This window comes from Natrix helvetica (genome assembly GCF_964273705.1).
Source record: "Natrix helvetica genome assembly, chromosome: 1".
NCBI classification, from domain to species: Eukaryota; Metazoa; Chordata; class Lepidosauria; order Squamata; family Natricidae; genus Natrix; species Natrix helvetica.
The window spans coordinates 164,843,050-164,860,420 of NC_138548.1; the positions used below are offsets into that span (position 1 = coordinate 164,843,050).

The 17,371-nt window shown below is 42.8% G+C and overlaps 1 protein-coding gene across 2 annotated transcripts in view; it reads left to right on the top strand.

Moving 5' to 3' along the window:
• The window catches only part of MAP3K20 (mitogen-activated protein kinase kinase kinase 20), a 125,255-nt gene extending 116,122 nt beyond the window's left edge, over window positions 1–9,133 (top strand). For both annotated transcript variants that reach the window (XM_081936301.1, XM_081936305.1), the window contains 3 exons: window positions 3,321–3,395; window positions 4,720–4,870; window positions 7,535–9,133. In XM_081936301.1, the coding sequence (XP_081792427.1) occupies window positions 3,321–3,395; window positions 4,720–4,870; window positions 7,535–8,229 (921 nt within the window). In that variant the 3' untranslated portion in view covers window positions 8,230–9,133. The remainder of the gene's footprint in view (window positions 1–3,320; window positions 3,396–4,719; window positions 4,871–7,534) is intronic.
• Window positions 9,134–17,371: the final 8,238 nt, after the last annotated feature.

Sequence of the window (17,371 nt, forward strand, 5' to 3'; positions counted from 1 at the left end):
CAAGTACCTAGGTCCTGAGCCATGGAGCGCTTTAAAGATGGTAATTAACACCTTGAAACGCACCCGAAAGACCACAGGCAGCCAGTGCAGCTCGCGCAGGAGCGGTGTTACGTGGGAGTACCTAGTACTCCCCATAATAGCCCGCGCGGCTGCGTTCTGGACTAGCTGCAGTCTTCGAGCGCGTCCCAAGGGAAGCCCCATGTAGAGGGCATTGCAGTAGTCCAGCCGAGACGTCACCAGTGCATGAGTGACCGTGCGTAGGGCATCCCGGTCCAGTAGGGGGCGCAATTGGCGCACCAGGCGAACCTGGTGGAATGCCCCCCTTGCCACGGCTGCCACATGGTCATCCATTGACAGCCGGGCATCTAGGAGGACACCCAAATTGCGCGCCCGTTCCACAGGGGGCAATTGCTCGCCCCCTATGGTCAGTGATGGAATCAACTGACTGAACCGGGGTGCCGGTAGCCACAGCCACTCAGTCTTGGAGGGGTTGAGCTTGAGTCTGTTGTCCCCCATCCAGACCCCGACGGCTTCCAAACACCGGATCATCACCTCGACAGCCTCGTTGGGGTGGTCTGGGGTGAAAATGTACAGCTGCGTATCATCAGCGTACAGATGATACTCCACCCCAAAACCACGGATGATCTCCCCCAGCGGCTTCACATATGCGTTGAACAGAAGGGGCGAGAGGACCAACCCCTGAGGCACCCCACAAGTGAGTGGCCTTAGGGTCGACCTCTGCCCCCCTGCCAACACACATTGCGTCCGGTCGGAGAGGTAGGAGCCGAACCACCTCAGAACGGTGCCTCCGACTCCCATCCCCCCCAGCCGGCGCAATAGGATACCATGGTCGATGGTATCAAAAGCCGCCGAGAGATCTAATAGGACCAGGATAGAGGAACAACCCCTATCTCTGGCCCTCCAGAGATCATCGACCAACGCAACTAAGGCCGTCTCCGTGCTGTGTCCAGGCCGGAAGCCGGACTGGCGTAGGTCTAGATATTCGGATTCCTCAAGGTGTCGTGGAAACTGCTGTGCCACCACATTCTCTACAACCTTCGCTAAAAAGGGAAGGTTGGAGACTGGACGATAATTAGCTAGCTCCGTCGGGTCAAGGGAAGGCCTCTTGAGTAAGGCCCTCACCACCGCCTCTTTCAAGGCGGCAGGTAAGGACCCCTCGCTCAAAGAGGCGTTCACCAAGCCCAGTAGCCAGCCTCGTGTCACTTCCCAGGATGCCAGTACCAACCAGGAGGGACACGGGTCCATTAAACATGTGGTCGGTCGCAGCCGTCCACGCAACCTATCCAAATCCTCGGGGGCAACAGAATCAAACTCCTCCCAGAATGGTCTCACAAGACTCACTGTTGGCGGCTCCTCTGGTCCACTGAAGGGGGCCCATCCGCTCCGGATCTGAGCGAAGGCTGTCTGGGGGAAGGCCCCACAAGGAATTGGGGTTGTCGGCGGCGGCGGAAGAGAGACCGGCTGCAAGGCGTTGGTGGCCGGGCTCGACTGGTCGGTTTGAGTGGATGTCTCAGTTGGGTGGCGGTGCCTTAGTTGATCCACATGGCGCCGCCACTCGGTGCCATCAAGGAAGTGGACCCTGTAAGAACAGGGACCAGTTATTTCTGAGACGGTGGCGGCCACCCACCTAGGATCCCCCGAAAAACTCCTTGCCCAGACCAAATCCCCCACCCCGAATGAACGGGGAGGGCCCCCCAGGTTGCGAGGCTGGCCCCCTGAATAGAGCGGATGCATTCTATCCAGGGGTGTCCGCAGGCGCCGGCCCATCAGGAGCTCAGCGGGGCATTTGTTGTCGATGGGGCAAGGGGTGGAGTGCTGACCTAGCAGGTAAGCGGCCACCCTTGCCAGCCAATCGCCCCGTTCCATTCTGCCTAATGCCTCTTTGGCCGAACGGACGGCACGTTCCGCCCGGCCATTGCATGCAGGGTGGTAGGGGGCGGTGGGCACGTGGCGGATGCCCTGCATGGCCAAGAATTTTTGGAAGGCCGTAGATGCAAACTGCGGCCCGTTGTCGGACACTAGGACGTCCGGCAGTCCGTGTGTAGTAAAAAGACGTTGTAAGGCCCTACTCTCTGCTGTGGTGGACATCATGAGGACTAGCTCCACCCAACGAGAATACACATCTACAGCCACCAAGAAAACGTGGCCATGGAAAGGGGCCGTGAAGTCCACATGGACTCTAGACCAAGGTCCTCTATGGGTGTCCCATTTTTGGGCCGGTGCCGCAGGCGGAGCGGGGCGTGACAGCTGGCATACAGAGCAACCCGCCACCCAGGTCGCTATTTCGTCGTCCAGGCGGGGCCACCAAACATAGTTGCGTGCCAATGCCTTCATACGCGCTATGCCCGGGTGGTCCCCGTGGAGACGAGTAAGCACCTGGTGGTGAAGGGGACGGGGATGACGACCCTATCGCCCCAGAGTAGGCACCCGCTATGGATGGCCAGCTCATGCTGGTGGGTTTTGAATGGGCGAAACTCCTCCGACACTTTGCCCAAAGGCCAGCCTCTCAGAACCCAGGAGACCACCTGAGAAAGAACAGGGTCGGCCTTGGTGTGGGTTGCTACGTCCGAGGCTGTCAGAGGAAGGTCGAGGGAAGCTATGGACAGGATAGAGAGAGAGGGCACTGGAGAAGGGTCAGTGCCAGGAAGGGGGCAGCGGCTCAGGGCATCTGCATGCCCGAGCTGCTTGCCCGGATGGTATAGCAGCGTATACAAATACACTGCGAGGAACTCCGTCCAGCGGGTCATCCTAGGACAGTGATGCCGAACCTATGGCACGCGTGCCATACTGGGATATGAGCACAGCATCCCATTAAAGCAGCTACACCTTTCTTTGGATTTCTGTAGGATGTGGTCAGAGTTGATTCCTCTTTTAAAAAAAAAAACATGCCTGCTTTAAAGAGGTGATATGCTTGTTCTCTGGCATGTTTGGGAACCATCTCTTCCAAATCATTTTTGAAGCATGCAAAGCTCTGCTAATTATAGAATTCCCCTTATGAATATTCATAACCTGTCAGAATGAGAAATTGGGAGGGGATTCTCCTTGGCCAAATTTAGATTCAAAGAGAAAATTAGAGCCCGTTTCTTTTATATGCTGAAATTACAGCCCCACAGCAATGGTAAATTAGATCACAACCTTTGTAGAAATTTTCCACTTTTTAAATCTATATTTTAAAAATGTACATGTTTTAACAGAGTCAGACATGTAAAAGTCTTGAGGTAAATAAAAAAAACAGCCCCTCCAAAGTGGGAGGAGTAAGGCAAAGGATACCTATAAATGTTGTGTTTTTTTTCTTGCAGCCTCCATTTGTGATGGAGAAGTGGATTGTGGGGATAGGAAAAGATCAGACTGTCGAGTGCACAGTGACTTACGAGGTTAGTATTTAAAGAGAAATAAAAACGAGTCACTCATTCTGCCAACATGATTGCACAACGAGAAATCTGCATTTCTAAATTTTCGGGCTCATTTTTGAAAAGGTTTGTAATTACTTTTAAATGACCAATGTCCTATAAATCTGAATGCTGTAAACCGCGTTCAGACTGCTCCCTGGGAAAACTTGATCGTGTAAGTTTTTAAAAGTTTCTTTTCTCTCTTTTTTTCCCTTTGAGTAACCGTTGGGGTAGGTAACATTTATTGAAGGGATCACCTTTCTTTTCTTTTTGACACATCGCTAATTAGCAGGCTAGTGATACAACGGGGAAAGGGAAAGGGGCAAGAAGGAAAAAAAAAACAGAACCAATTTAGCAACATATAACAGGGAGGGAATTAGTCTTTGTATGAGTAGGGTTTTGGATATTTACCAAAAAAAAAAGGTGTTTCATAATGGGATACTTCACACTGAGGTTAATAATTGAAATCTCAGCTCTATCTGTCACAAGGATTCAAGCAGTGAGAGAGACTGACAGGGAAATTCTGGCCTTGCCTGCCTCAGAAGTGGAGAAGAGCCGCTGTCTGTGAACTGGGGAAACAACCCCAGGCTCCTTTCAAACTGCAGATTCCTCACAGGAATTAGAGACTGGCAGCAAGTTTAAAGAGACGTTGCCACAAGCAGACCCCAGCAGTGACTTTTTCCCCTTGCAGAAAAGATTACCATGGCTACTACATGATTCTATTACAACCCAATAGTTAAAAGAATGTCCATCACTGCTGAGGTGGAAGGGCACAAAAATACTTTGCATTGGGTTCCTTGTCTAAAAAACAAACAAACATTTTTCTAGATGGGGGTTGATATTACAAGTAGTTCTCGACTTACAACAGTTCATTTAGTGACTATTCAAAATTACAATGCACTGAAAAAAGTGACATACGGCCATTTTTCACACTTACGACCTTTGTGGCATCCCCATGATCAGGTGATCAGAATTTGGCTATTGCTGTGTCCCAAGATCATGTGATCTCCTTTTGCGACCTTCTGACAAATAAAGTCAATGGGGAAGCCAGATTCACTTAACAACCGTCTTACTAACTTATCAACTGCAGTGATTCACTTAACAGCTGTGGGGGAAAAAGGTCGTAAAATGGGCAAAACCCACTTAAAACAAATCTCTCAGTTAACAAGAGAAATTTTGGGCTCCGTTGTGGTCGTAAGTCGAGGACTACCTGAACTATCTGTTTCAGAATCGGACATTAAAAATGTGGGCCAATGGGGCCTGTTCTTATGGGGTTTTAAAGAAGAGCTTGTTTTTCTCTCTTGGATAGGCTGATGTCCACTCTCCCAAATCTACCAAGCACATTCAGCAAGTGCAATGGAGTCAGGTGAAATTGCAGGATGAAGTGAAATCAGTACAGCTGAAAATACAAACATCTCTTCCAAACGTGGAAGGCAACCCTCGGAGCCGATCCAATTCCAGTAAGTCGACTGAGGCAATGTTTGGAGAAAGAGCATATGCCAGAGAAACAAAACCTTTTCAAAAACCGGCACGTCTTCCCTCAAAGCCAGACTTGCTAAGATGGTCTCTCTAACGCAGCGTTTAAGTTGCTGGATGGAGAATTCTGCAAGTTGAAGTCCACACTTCTTAAAGTTGCTGAGGTTGAGGAACTATGATCTATAAAGTACACTATATTGCCAAAAGTATCCGCTCACCTGCCTTTACTTGCATATGAACTTACTGTAAGTGACATCCCATTCCTAATCCATAGGGTTCAATATGACGTCGGTCCACCCTTTGCAGCTGTAACAGCTTCAACTCTTCTGGGAAGGCTGTCCACAAGGTTTAGGAGTGTGTTTATGGGAATTTTTGACCATTCTTCCAGAAGCGCATTTGTGAGGTCACACACTGATGTTGGACGAGTTTACGTGGCCTACCACTTTGTAGCTGAGTTGCTGTTCTTCCCAAACACTTCCACCTTCTTATAATACATCTGACAGTTGACTGTGGAATATTTAGGAGCGAGGAAATGTCACGACTGGATTTGTTGCACAGGTGGCATCCTATCACAGTTCCACGCTGGAATTCACTGAGCTCCTGAGAGCGACCTATTCTTTCACAAATGTTTGTAAAAACAGTCTGCATGCCTAGGTACTTGATTTTATACCCCTGTGGCCATGGAAGTGATTGGAACACCTGATTCTTATTTGGATGGGTGAGCGAATACTTTTGGCAATATAGTATAACTCACTGGCCTCTAGATGGGGACTGGGAGGTCTAAGGAAAATCTAGCACTTCACTCTAATGTTGAAGATTGCTTTAAATGAGAAAGTTATGTCAGAGTTTGTTGCAGAAATCAAATCCAGAAAGCACACATAGATAACTGATTCAACATAATTCATTAAGTTCTTTATATACATAATAATACATGAGTATATGTACAATACCAAGAGTGGTTCTTCAGTTTCAGAGCAGCAGACAACTCCGGACTAGTTTCGTTTCAGAGCTCAGAATTTAAACTAGATTAGTTCTCTTGCACAGACTCAGAGCTACATAGGTAAGCCATGCGCAGGATTTGAGCTGTCTGGCATGACTCTCAGTCACCAAATAGTTCCCATTGGCTGACCCAGTTGCCATACCTATACATTGGCTGACTTTGTTACCATGTCCTATTCCAGCTAGTCCCCAATGGCTGACCTGTTGCCATGTCTCTGCCAGTTCATGAATATTCTGACAAGTTACATTTTTGAATGTAAAAGGTTGGCCTGAAATCACCATCCATTTTGTACCCTCAAATTGTGTGGAAGCAAAATTTGGGGTCTCTTTGTTTCATTGTTAGGAGATGGGAATTTTTTAAAGACTCAACAGATTGTAGATGATTAAGAACCCCATTTTACCTCTTATAATTCTTGACTGCTCCTCCCTCACCCCTTGTTCTGCGCCTAAAACCCTCTGCTGTCCTTACTGTTTGAAGTAAGAATAACCAACACAACTAATATATTTGTAGTACGCAAATGTTCAGAGTCTAATGCAGTGCTTTTTAAACCTGTTTATCTTAAGCCCCCCCCCCCCCTTTGAATGAGTTATGAGTGATAACTCATTCAAAGGGTCTGCAGTTCATCAGGAAAGAAACAAAAGCTTTTGCAGGGGGCATTTAATATTTATTATGTTTATTTGTCACTTTCATTTTTTACAACTCAAGGAGATGTAGCTAATATTCCTTCCTCATCCTATCTCCCCCACAACAGCAACCCTGTGAGATGGGTTGAGAGAGAGGGACTGGCCCAAAGGTCACCCAGACACCTTTTGTGCCCAACGGAGGCCCAGAAATCATAGATTTGTTGTTTAATAACACCTTAAGAGTTCTCATGTATACAGAAAGAGACATTCTGTTAATTATGCCTTATTATTTTCAGTAAGTTTTAAAGATGTAATTAAAGTTGTAATGACTTGTGTCCCACTTGGAGTACTTCTGAATTGCACCTATATCATCAGTTTTGAACCAAAAGATACTGATGAAAGATGTCAGCTCTAAAGATCTGTGATGTGCTGTTTGCTTGGGGGTGGGGTGGGGGTTGTGTTGGGAGTATGTGTAGTTAACGGAAACTCTGTCTAATCAGTGAGGTGGTTAAAGTTACATTGCAAATCTCTGCAATTAAAATCATCATAACAGTGTCTGAAGAACAGAGTTCAACTGTAGAAACATTACACCTGAAGATGCACTTTCAGATAGGAAGTTCATATTGTGTGTGTGAGTGTGTGTGTGCGCGCGCGCCTTCCAATCAGTCTTGACTCTCAGCAATTGCCTGGACAAATCCCTGCAAATGTACTTGGCAAGATTTTTGGAAGTGGTTTGCCTCTGCCTTCTTCTTAGTTCAAGGGGAGAGTGTCTGGCTCAAAAGTCATCCAGCTGGCTTCATGCCTAAAGTGGGACTGAAACTCACCATTCCCTCAATTTCTAGCCTTGGTGCCTTGAATTACTATACTCCACTGGAGATTGCAAGGAAGAGTCAATCCATGATGGCTCCCGGAGCAAATTAATGACCCCAATAGCTACAGCTGTCAAAGGGGTAATATCAGGATCTTATTTGATCTCTTGTGGCTACTTGGGATTAAAGCTGATGGTGACTTTTGTTCTGTTCCAGGTATTGACTGTCAGTGGATGAATGCACTGAAAATGCACCGTGTGACCAGCAGCCCTTCTCTCCAACATTCCCGTCCCCACAGTCCCAACAACTTAACCCATTTCTTACCCTACCTTCACAATCAAGACACTTATGCTGCTGCTGTGAGGCGGACTTCAGTGCCCACTACCTATCATATTACCCCGCTCATTCAGTCAAGAAGCTCATCGCCAACAACCTATTTATCATCTTTACATCTGAATTCCAAGGGAAGCAGCAGCTCCAGTGCAACTTCAACTTCGGATAGTCCATCGGAAAGGGGCGGTGGCTCCAAAACCAGAAACAGAAATAACTATCATAGCAGCGTCTCTCCCGGAGGGGTGGCGGCTGGAAAGCGTTTGGTAAGAAACCCAACTGCTCCAGGGACAGTGAGAAATGCTGGGAAATATTCTAGATCTTCCCAGTCAACCTTCAATCAATATCAACATCTGCCAAGGACGCATGAGAGAAAACACCCTCATTACCCACAGCAGCACAAATCAATACCAGGGATGCCCGTGAAAACTGAAACAGAAGAAGAAGAGGAAGAAAGCAAAGTCAGCGAAGGCGGATGGGTGAAAGTCAATTATTCAAAGAAATCTAACCGACACACTGTTGGCAAACAAAACAAAGAGAAACCGAAAGGCCCTGGAATACTTCAGAGAAAATCCCGTTGATGCTTTTTTTCAGAAATAGGTTTTTATTTTTTATTGCACAGAGCACTGACTTTCCACGGAGAAGGTTTGAAATTGTTCTTAAAATAACTGACAACGAATGTGAGAATGGGGAGCCTGCCACAGAATTCCCCTGGGAGGAAGGACATTAGCGCAGCCTTGGGTTCTGTTGGAGGCTTTTTTAGCACATTATAAGCTTGATGTAGTCTTCTCCTTGAATCAAAGCACAAGATGTCAATTCTCCCTTTCCTATGAAACAACACTGCGAAAGCATCTGACAGCAGCTGGATAGCATTCTTGTGCCTGAAATAAGTTATCTTAGGGACCAAGAAGGACTAAGGACCCTGCCCACACTTCTGGCGTCTGAGACTCCACCAAAATGGTAGAGCTAATCAGGTGCAAAAGGTTCTTTTTTGGGGGGGTGTCTACTTTTAATCAGGTACATTTTACTTAAGTCTAGTATTTCCATTAGCATGATATTCTAGTTCACTGTTCTTTGTTATTTCCGTTACTCTGATCCAGTATTGATACAGGGACAAAAAAAAAAGTGCTGCTTAAACCTATGAACGGAAAAAGAAATGACTGCAAAAGTTATCCTTTTCATATTTTGAGTGCTTGAGGTTGTCTAATGAATTATTTTCTCCTTGGCTTGATTTTGTAGCAGCACCTTCAAGGTACTATATCAATCCTCCATTTAATGATAAGCCCCAATCTACTTCCATTGGAATTATTCTTATAGTTTAGGGAAAAGTGTAACAGCTTCTACAAAGAGGCAAAATAATATAACAAAAAAGGCCAAATTATTTTTGGTACAACTATTTATTAACCTAAGGTAAAAATCTTATTCATGGTATTTAACAATAGTCTGTGTGTTGTCTTTAGGTAATAAAAAGAAACATAATACTTATATGTATGCAGTATTTTGCACTTCCAATGAAATCGAATATTTGTTGGACATACCTGCAAGAAAGCAAATTCCAGCGAGGTTTTCTTTGAAATAAAGAATTAGGTGATAAAAAAATTAATTAATTTCTCCAATTGCAATTTTCAAAAAAATAATGACATTACATTAGATTCTATTTAGATAAATGAAACCTAACTCCTAACTTAACTTTCCCCTTTTTGAATTATAAGGAAAGGAAAAGGTTTTTAAAAGTGTTGTTTACGGTAATTTGATACTTAGTTGAGGAAATAAGGAATAAATGTATCTTATTTAACATACCTTGTCCACTTTTTCATGTAGTAACAGATTTTTAAAGATAGCAAAGTAAACCATTTCAGCCAGCTGTAAAAATAGAGATCTTTTCTCCATTCAAGGAGCTATTTCTTTGATTGGCTTAGGTCTCTCCTATTTCTAGGAAGAAGAGTGGTTTTCTAAGGGTAGTGCAGGTGCTTCCTATTTGTTCAGCAAATTATTGGAGGTGAGCTTTATGGATGTATTTATTTATTTACTAGATGTATATGGCCGTTCCCTCTCACATAGGCAACGCTAGGCAGCTAACACGATAAAAATATCAATACAATAAGGATAAATAAATTACAGGAAGCAAAAGAAGAATGTCCATCAAGTGCAAAACAGTCAATAGCGAAGAGATTCAGCTGACAGGCTCAACCCCCTCCAAACCCCCACACTTGAGAGAAAAGCTGTATTTTAAGGGTTTTATGAAAGGCTAGATGGGTTGGGGACAATTTAATCAACACTATATGAAAGCTCTCCTGGTTATGGCTACCACTTGTTCCTTAAACAGGAGCTGTGAGATCAGGGAGACCCCAAAACTGTGCACTGATTTTGACAGTAGTGCAACTCCATCCAGGACTAAAGAAGGAAAAATCACCGGATCCAGCAGGCCCTAAAAACCTGGATAGATTTGAAACCTGTTCTTCCCCATCCGGTTGTCCAAAGCCTCCAGTTACCAAGACAGAATCTTCACAGCATTACCTGGGCAGCCTAAGACCAAAGATATACAAATAGGTATCACCAGCCTTCTGACGTTACTTCACCCCATATGTCTGACTGACCTTATCTAGAATCTTTAGGTAAATGTTAAAAAAATGTGGGGAGAAAGTCAAGCCCTGAAGAACCCTGCAAAAAGGGTCATGGACTTGACCTCTCCCCAACCCATTAATACTCACTGGAATTTATTCCAGAGGAAGGGAGTAGAACCTACAAGACCATGTCCCCTGAAGGATAGCATGACTAATAGTACTGAGAGCTGCAGAGAGAACAAGGAGAGTCAGGATGGCTACACTAACCCCACTTATTATTTATCACATTTCTACTCTGCCCATCTTACCTAAGTGACTCTTAGCCCTACAAGTTCTGTTTATTGTCTTTGAATTCATGAAGCTCTGAACTCACGAAAAAGCAGATTAAGGATTGAAAGAAAAGAGAGAGAGAGAAACAATTATAAATAATTGAAATATAGCTGAGAGATGTTGTGTTTATGTGTTGGGGCAACTACCATCAGAATGTATAAACTTGCTAAGGTTGATTATCAAAATGTCCAAACTAATTCCTGGCCTCCAGGCCACAAAGAACACATTTCACTCCCTGTGGGGTTAAGCTCACATTCCTGTTCTTCAGCTTTACTACACTCACTACTTCAAGTCCAGCAATATGGTGGTGCTTGGCTCAAGCAGTTGGCCATCACAAAGATATATATATATATATATATATATATATATATATATATATATATATATATATATATATATATATATATATATATATATATATATATATATATATATATATCCCTCTCAAAGCTCTAGTAGGTGTGTTTGTGTCAAGGGATGAGAATAAGGTAAGATTTTGGCAACCCTCATTTGCAGCCTTCTCATCTACCCAACATCTAGGCTGCAATCAATGCTAAAAGAAAGATGAACAGTGAAACTAATGTATGCTGTGGTGGGTTAAGTGGGCGGATGTTTGCAGCATCTTAATTAGTGAACAGGCATGCGTTACTCGGCTGCTTTCACTCAGGAATCTAAATATGGATAAAGGGGCAGAAAGAACATGTCTAGCTTAGCAGAAATGTGAAGTCCCCCCATCTCTGCATTGCCCAAATGATCAGCACTGCCCCTGGCTGGCTGTTACCTTAAGCACTGCAACATTCTATAACCAAAGTTCAAGCAAGTTTGATTTCATACCAAACATAAATGATTGTGGTTTCATTTTATCTACAGCAAAAATATTAGAATTCCTGATTCCTGTAATCCACCTTCTTTGATGGTTTAGTGTGAGAGCATTGTTTGCATTTTTGTATTTAAAGAAAACCCTCCCCATTTCATTATTTTGGTTCTTTTCTTTTACTGTAATAGCCTAAAATAGCAACCTCTTACTGCTTGGGAATTAATGCCTTATAGCTCGGTCAACTAATTTATATGCAGACTATTATGTCAATAAATCCACGTTCTTCTTCCCTGCAAGAGAATGGTTGCGTGAATTTTCATCTCCAGCAACTTCCTCCAATGTACCTGACCATATTTGGTGATCAGGTAGCCTGCTTGGGGAAGAGATCAAAACCTCCAACCAATGACCATTATCTGGCAACTTGCTGTGCTGATTTAATGAGGTGAAGTTGTTCAGAAAGACTTTGTTCTTCCATTTCCTCCTGTGAGAAATCACTCAAAACAATGACCTGTACAGGTTGCTCTTCTTGGAACAATTATTCTTTCTAAACTCACAGAGGCTGCAGAGAATAAAATTACGTCTCCTCATCTCTCTGTGTTCTACAAATTCACTCCTAAGGAATACTGAATTTAGATTTAAGAAGATACAGGGATTTAAACAAAAGAACCTCCATGTAATATGGCTTTTGAAGTAATTATTTTTTTAGATAAGTAAATGAGTACTTAGTTTTATCATTATGAGAGGGAGGTAAATAATACGAGCATTTTACCAAAATGATCTTTTTGGGAACCTGACTTAATTTTCTATGCAAGTATATTGTTTTCTTTTTTTGTTTCTTGATGATCTCTAAAAAAATCTAAGAAACAAATAATTCAAATCAATTTGTTACGAGACACTGACAAGTGATGTTATGGAAATAAAATAAAGTTACACGGTGGGTTCTGTTAGAAAACCCTCCTCATACTTAGAGAGTGAATATGAGAGAAAAACTACTTGGGCATTTAAGACTTAATTCATATAACTTGCCACTGAATTCTGTAATTTAATAGCCAGGCGCTTCTTCTAATAGTTACAACCATAGTTGTAATTTGCAGTTATGCCTGAGAGGGAGAAAAAGAGTAATGGTATTGTGGATTCAGGCTGAAGAAAAAACACAACACTGATGATGAAGAGGAGAATCTTATCTCTTACAATGATTCTTGGGTGTCTGCTTTATGAGAAAGAGGGGCCCAATGGAAGAACAAAGATTTTTGTAGAAGTTGATGCTTACAAGGTAGGAAATCCCAGGGATCTGACTGGCTGCCCAGTTTGGGGGAGCTAGTCAGGTCCTTGTAGCTGGGGTGAGTTCTAATGTTAGGCTGAACAGCCCTTTTAGGAGCGTCAACAGAGCTGGGAAAAATCCATTGTAAAGGAAAAGGAATCTTGAGGCCATCAGCTGGCAAGATGGAAGGTTAGGATTTTAAAGCTTTTTACTGCGATAGTTAAGGAACTACAGTTCCTTAGGAGGGCTGCCTCGACCTGGAGTCTGAGCTGGTGGGGAGACTTCTATGCTTTGGTTGACATGGGATTGAAGGGGGATTTCCTTGTCCAGGGCAAGGAAAGTCAATTTGAGTATGATACAGGAATGAAATTCATCAGGTTCTGATAGGTTCTGGAGAACTGGTACGGGAAATTTTGAGTGGTTCAGAGAACTGGCAAATACCACCTCTGGCTGGCCCCAGAGTGGGGTGGGAATGGAGATTTTGCAATATCCTTCTCCTGCCACGCCCACCAAGCCATGCCCACAGAACTGGTAGTAAAATAATTTGAATTTCACCGCTGGTCTGATAGGATTGGACAGAGAGAAACTGGGGTTGACCTTGATCATGTCTAAAAATCGAGAGGGGGATAGAAATGGGTGCAATTTCCAACCTGTTTGCAAGATTTATTTTCTTGATTATGATAGTTCACTTGAGCCCAGAGGCTGGGAAGTGAGAAATGGCAAAGCTTTTATGACTTGAACTGTGCCATGCCACAGTTAAGCTGGAGAAAATAAGATGAGTTCTCCAGAGAACATGAGGTAGGCAAGGACAGAGAGGCCCAAAGAAATAAACTAATCAAGTGGTAATTAACTATAGTTGGTGGTATGATAACTACAGAGCTACACAATCATTTCTTTCAGGCCAACCCCTAGGCGGCAGCCAACTACCGAGCTGTGAACTGTTGAGAACCAGGCCACCCGAATCGGTGGGCAAATGTACACGCATATCCCCACTTGCATGGCCAGTGCATGAGCGCCCGTATGCTCCAATTGCACAAGCAGTGGGAGAGTGTGCCCACCATTCACAGAAATGGAGTTGTATGCATGCGAGAGAACTCTTGCCTGCCGCTCGCACAAAATCATCCACTCTCCGTCCCTCCCCCAGAAAGGGGCTGAATTATAATATTTATTACTTTATTTTGATTTTCTTTTCCAAAAATCCCTTTTACACAAAGCTTGCCATTTCTCTTTCCAGTGCACCATTGCAGATATTTCCATAGAGGTTGGGATTTGGGAGGAGCATGTCACATGGTTACAATGCAAACTCCACCACTTACTACTGTATGTGCTTGAGGCTTTGAGATGCAATTACAAGAAGGTGAAGCATGCAACGTGATGTCATCATACTTGTGTATCATTGTTAGGAATGAACACCTTTGTGTACAGCATTTCTCTGTTAATATTTTTAAACCGGCAATTGAAGATAAGCCACTGAGTTTTGGAGAAGCTAATCAAATGTCACTGTCTAAAAACTGAATTAAAAAAAAAAAGGAAAATTAAATTGTATCGTGTTGCAACTTGTAAAAATGCTCTGGATAAATCTTTCAGCTCCCTGAATGTATAATCAAGGCACCAACTAGCTTTTTAAAAATTAAACCAGAAACTAAAGCTTCATAAAATTCTAAATAGGAATGACCTTTAATAACACAAATTGAATGCTTTCTGCACCAAGACTTCATAACATGTTTTTGTTATTTGTTTAGTTGCTGTAAGCTTTGGTTTCTCTGTTCCAGGGGTGGGTTCCTGCCAGTTGTAACCTCTTCTATAGAAGAGGTTCCACAAATCTACAGTGCTGTTTAGAACCGGTTCCAGCTCCCTCCCCCCGCCCATCCACACATCAAGATGAAGAGCGAGAGGAGGAATTCTGGTAGTTGAAGTCCAAAAGCCTTAAAGCTGTAAAGTTTGAACACCCCTGAGTTTTTTTTTTCTAAAGGGTTAGGGGTGCAAAAGTCTTGTAACTTGACAGCTTTAAGACTTGCACATTTCAATGCCAGAGTTCCTGAGCCAACATGACTGAAGGAGGAATTCTGGGAGTTGAAGTCCACAAGCCTTAAAGCTGTCAAGTTTGAACACCCCTGGGGGTTTTTTTCTAAAGGGTTAGGGGTGCAAGGGTCTTGTAACTTGATAGCTTTAAGACTTGCGTGCTTCAAATGACAGAGTTTCTGAGCCAACATTTTGGTTGCTAAGCAAGAGCGTTGTTATGTGAGTTTAACCACATTTTACAAGTTGGCCATGCCCACCCAGTCACATGGCTGACAAGCTACTCCCACCTAGTCACATGGCTGGACAAGCCACTCCCACAAAGCAGGCCACACCTACAGAAGAGGTTCTAAAATTTTTTGAAACCCACCACTTTATTAGTCAACCCTGGAGGTGGAGCCAAAATGGCAGCACATTAACAGCTTGTGAAATAAATTTCTGGCTTACAACAGGCATTATCACTTCTAGCTTAACCAGATGCCCCCAAAATACCACCCAAGTACATGAAAAGAGCCTGGGCCAGTCCCAGCAACATTACTGGAACCCAGTGGTCTTCACTAGCACTGTGCTAGTATATATGCTATTGGTTTATCAATATTCTACCTTCTACTTCCTCCATTTAATGGAAGGTTATTACTTTGGCCACAGATATTAACAAGAGGGATAATAGCCAAGAATTGGGAATCTATGTTCATCTTTAGTTACTGTCCCTGGCCGATTCATTCTCTATCACTAAGCCATAATGTGACTTCTCTAGCTTTGAAAGCTGTATAAATCTAGCCATGAATTCAGGGCAGGAGACAGTATATGAAACTCTCAGCCACCCATGGTTGTGCTGGCCAAAATCAGCCACATAATTGGATTGTGTGGGATTTTATTTTTTAAAAAAATCAAGGGTGTATGAAAACAGAATGACGGGGGGGGGGGAGTTTACTTCTGTTTTACCCTTCTCCACTAAAATGCCTGAATCACCACACATATTTATAGTTCAGTGGGTTGCATAAGAAAATCATAAACCTTCTTTTGTAGGGCAATTGTGAGATTCGTATTATGTCTGTATTTATTTAAAGGTTTAGGCCAATGTCAATAAAGCTGATGAACTTTAACTAAAACGTTTGGCATAATATGCTAACGTTTTTGCATGATATGCCTTTCTGGCATATTACAGTTATGGTCAACCCAATATGCTTAGAATTCGAGAACTACAATAACTGAAGGAAAGTCACAGTTATTTCTCATCTAAAACACTACTACTTATCCGAAGTTTTCTTCATTTCAGCAATACATTTAAGAAATTGGGAGAAGTAATTATTCTATTGCTGCTAAAATATTGGGATCAATATGCTATGAGGATAACTAGAATTGCCCTTTAAAATCCCATTGTAAGATATCTAAATGCCAGAAAAAAAAATTCCCTAAATGAGATATCATTTAGCCATGGTATCTGGACTGCAAAAATTTAAACAAACATTGGATTGTAGCAAAGTAGTTTGTGCATCCTTTTTTTGCTGCTGTTCAATGATCATTTTTGCAGATTGCTGCAGCCCAGCAGTGCTCAGCCTGATCATGCAGTCCATGATCCATTCCACAGCCTGTTTCTCTACTGCTATTTCTCACTATATATTCTATTTATATAACAGCATCTTTGACGGTCATGTATGGATATACAGTTAATAAATTAAGCATTCATTTTTCCCTTGAAACCGTTTTATGACGGCTGCTATTTTCAAATAGCAGGTTCTCTTCCCTGAGGGATCTAGTAGCATTGAAATTGCTTAAAGATGAACGTCTTCTTTGAGCTCTATCAGACAGAGAGGAAATCTGTTAACCTTTTCCCTCAAATAATACCTCCACTGTCCATCTATATAATTGTGGGCTTTTGTTTTGTTTAAGTGCAGTTTTTTAAAAAAATGCATTCCTACACAGGCAAAAAAAAGATAACAACTTGATATGTTTTATTGATAAAACTTAGACTTAGAATAACTCTATTGTTACTTTGAATGCAAACTAATCGGCATACATTAAAATGAAATTTTATTGCAGACAGCTCTCAAAGGGTCACTACCTCCAATATACACTACATAAACATGACAAGATAAATAAATTTTAAAAAATGCATATACCCACATATATTATATGACACAGAGAAACAACAGTCTAGTCCGGATGTATACATGTACATGGTGAGAGAAACAAATATTGCGAGTTTACCAGATGGATTGCATAGGGAACAAAGCTGTTACAGAATCTGGAAGTCCCGCTAGACCAGTGCTTCTCAATTATTTTCTGTCATGCCCCCCCCCTAGGAAGAAGAAAACATTTTGCGCCCCCCGCGCGACTGTAAATAGCATCATTTGTCTATAAAATTGTTATAAGTACACCTCTGCATAACACTGTATCCTTATTAACGTATAAGAGAATAAAAAAAGAAAGAAATGTGGATCAATTTACAACAAAGAATAGCTTTATTAACTGTAGCAGAAAAGATTTAAAGGAGCACAGGATTTAAAGGAACACAATATTAAAAAAAACTTTAACCTGCAAAACAAAAATATATAAAATAATTTGAGCTGAGCCCCCCTTTACGGAGCCTCGCGCCCCCCCTGGGGGCCCTGCCCCACTATTTGAGAAGCACTGCGCTAGACAAATTGGGGTAGCAAATGGATACAAGCAAAGGATATAAAGTATTTTGACTCTTGATTCTTCTAGACTGAAAAACAGAAGTGAATGGA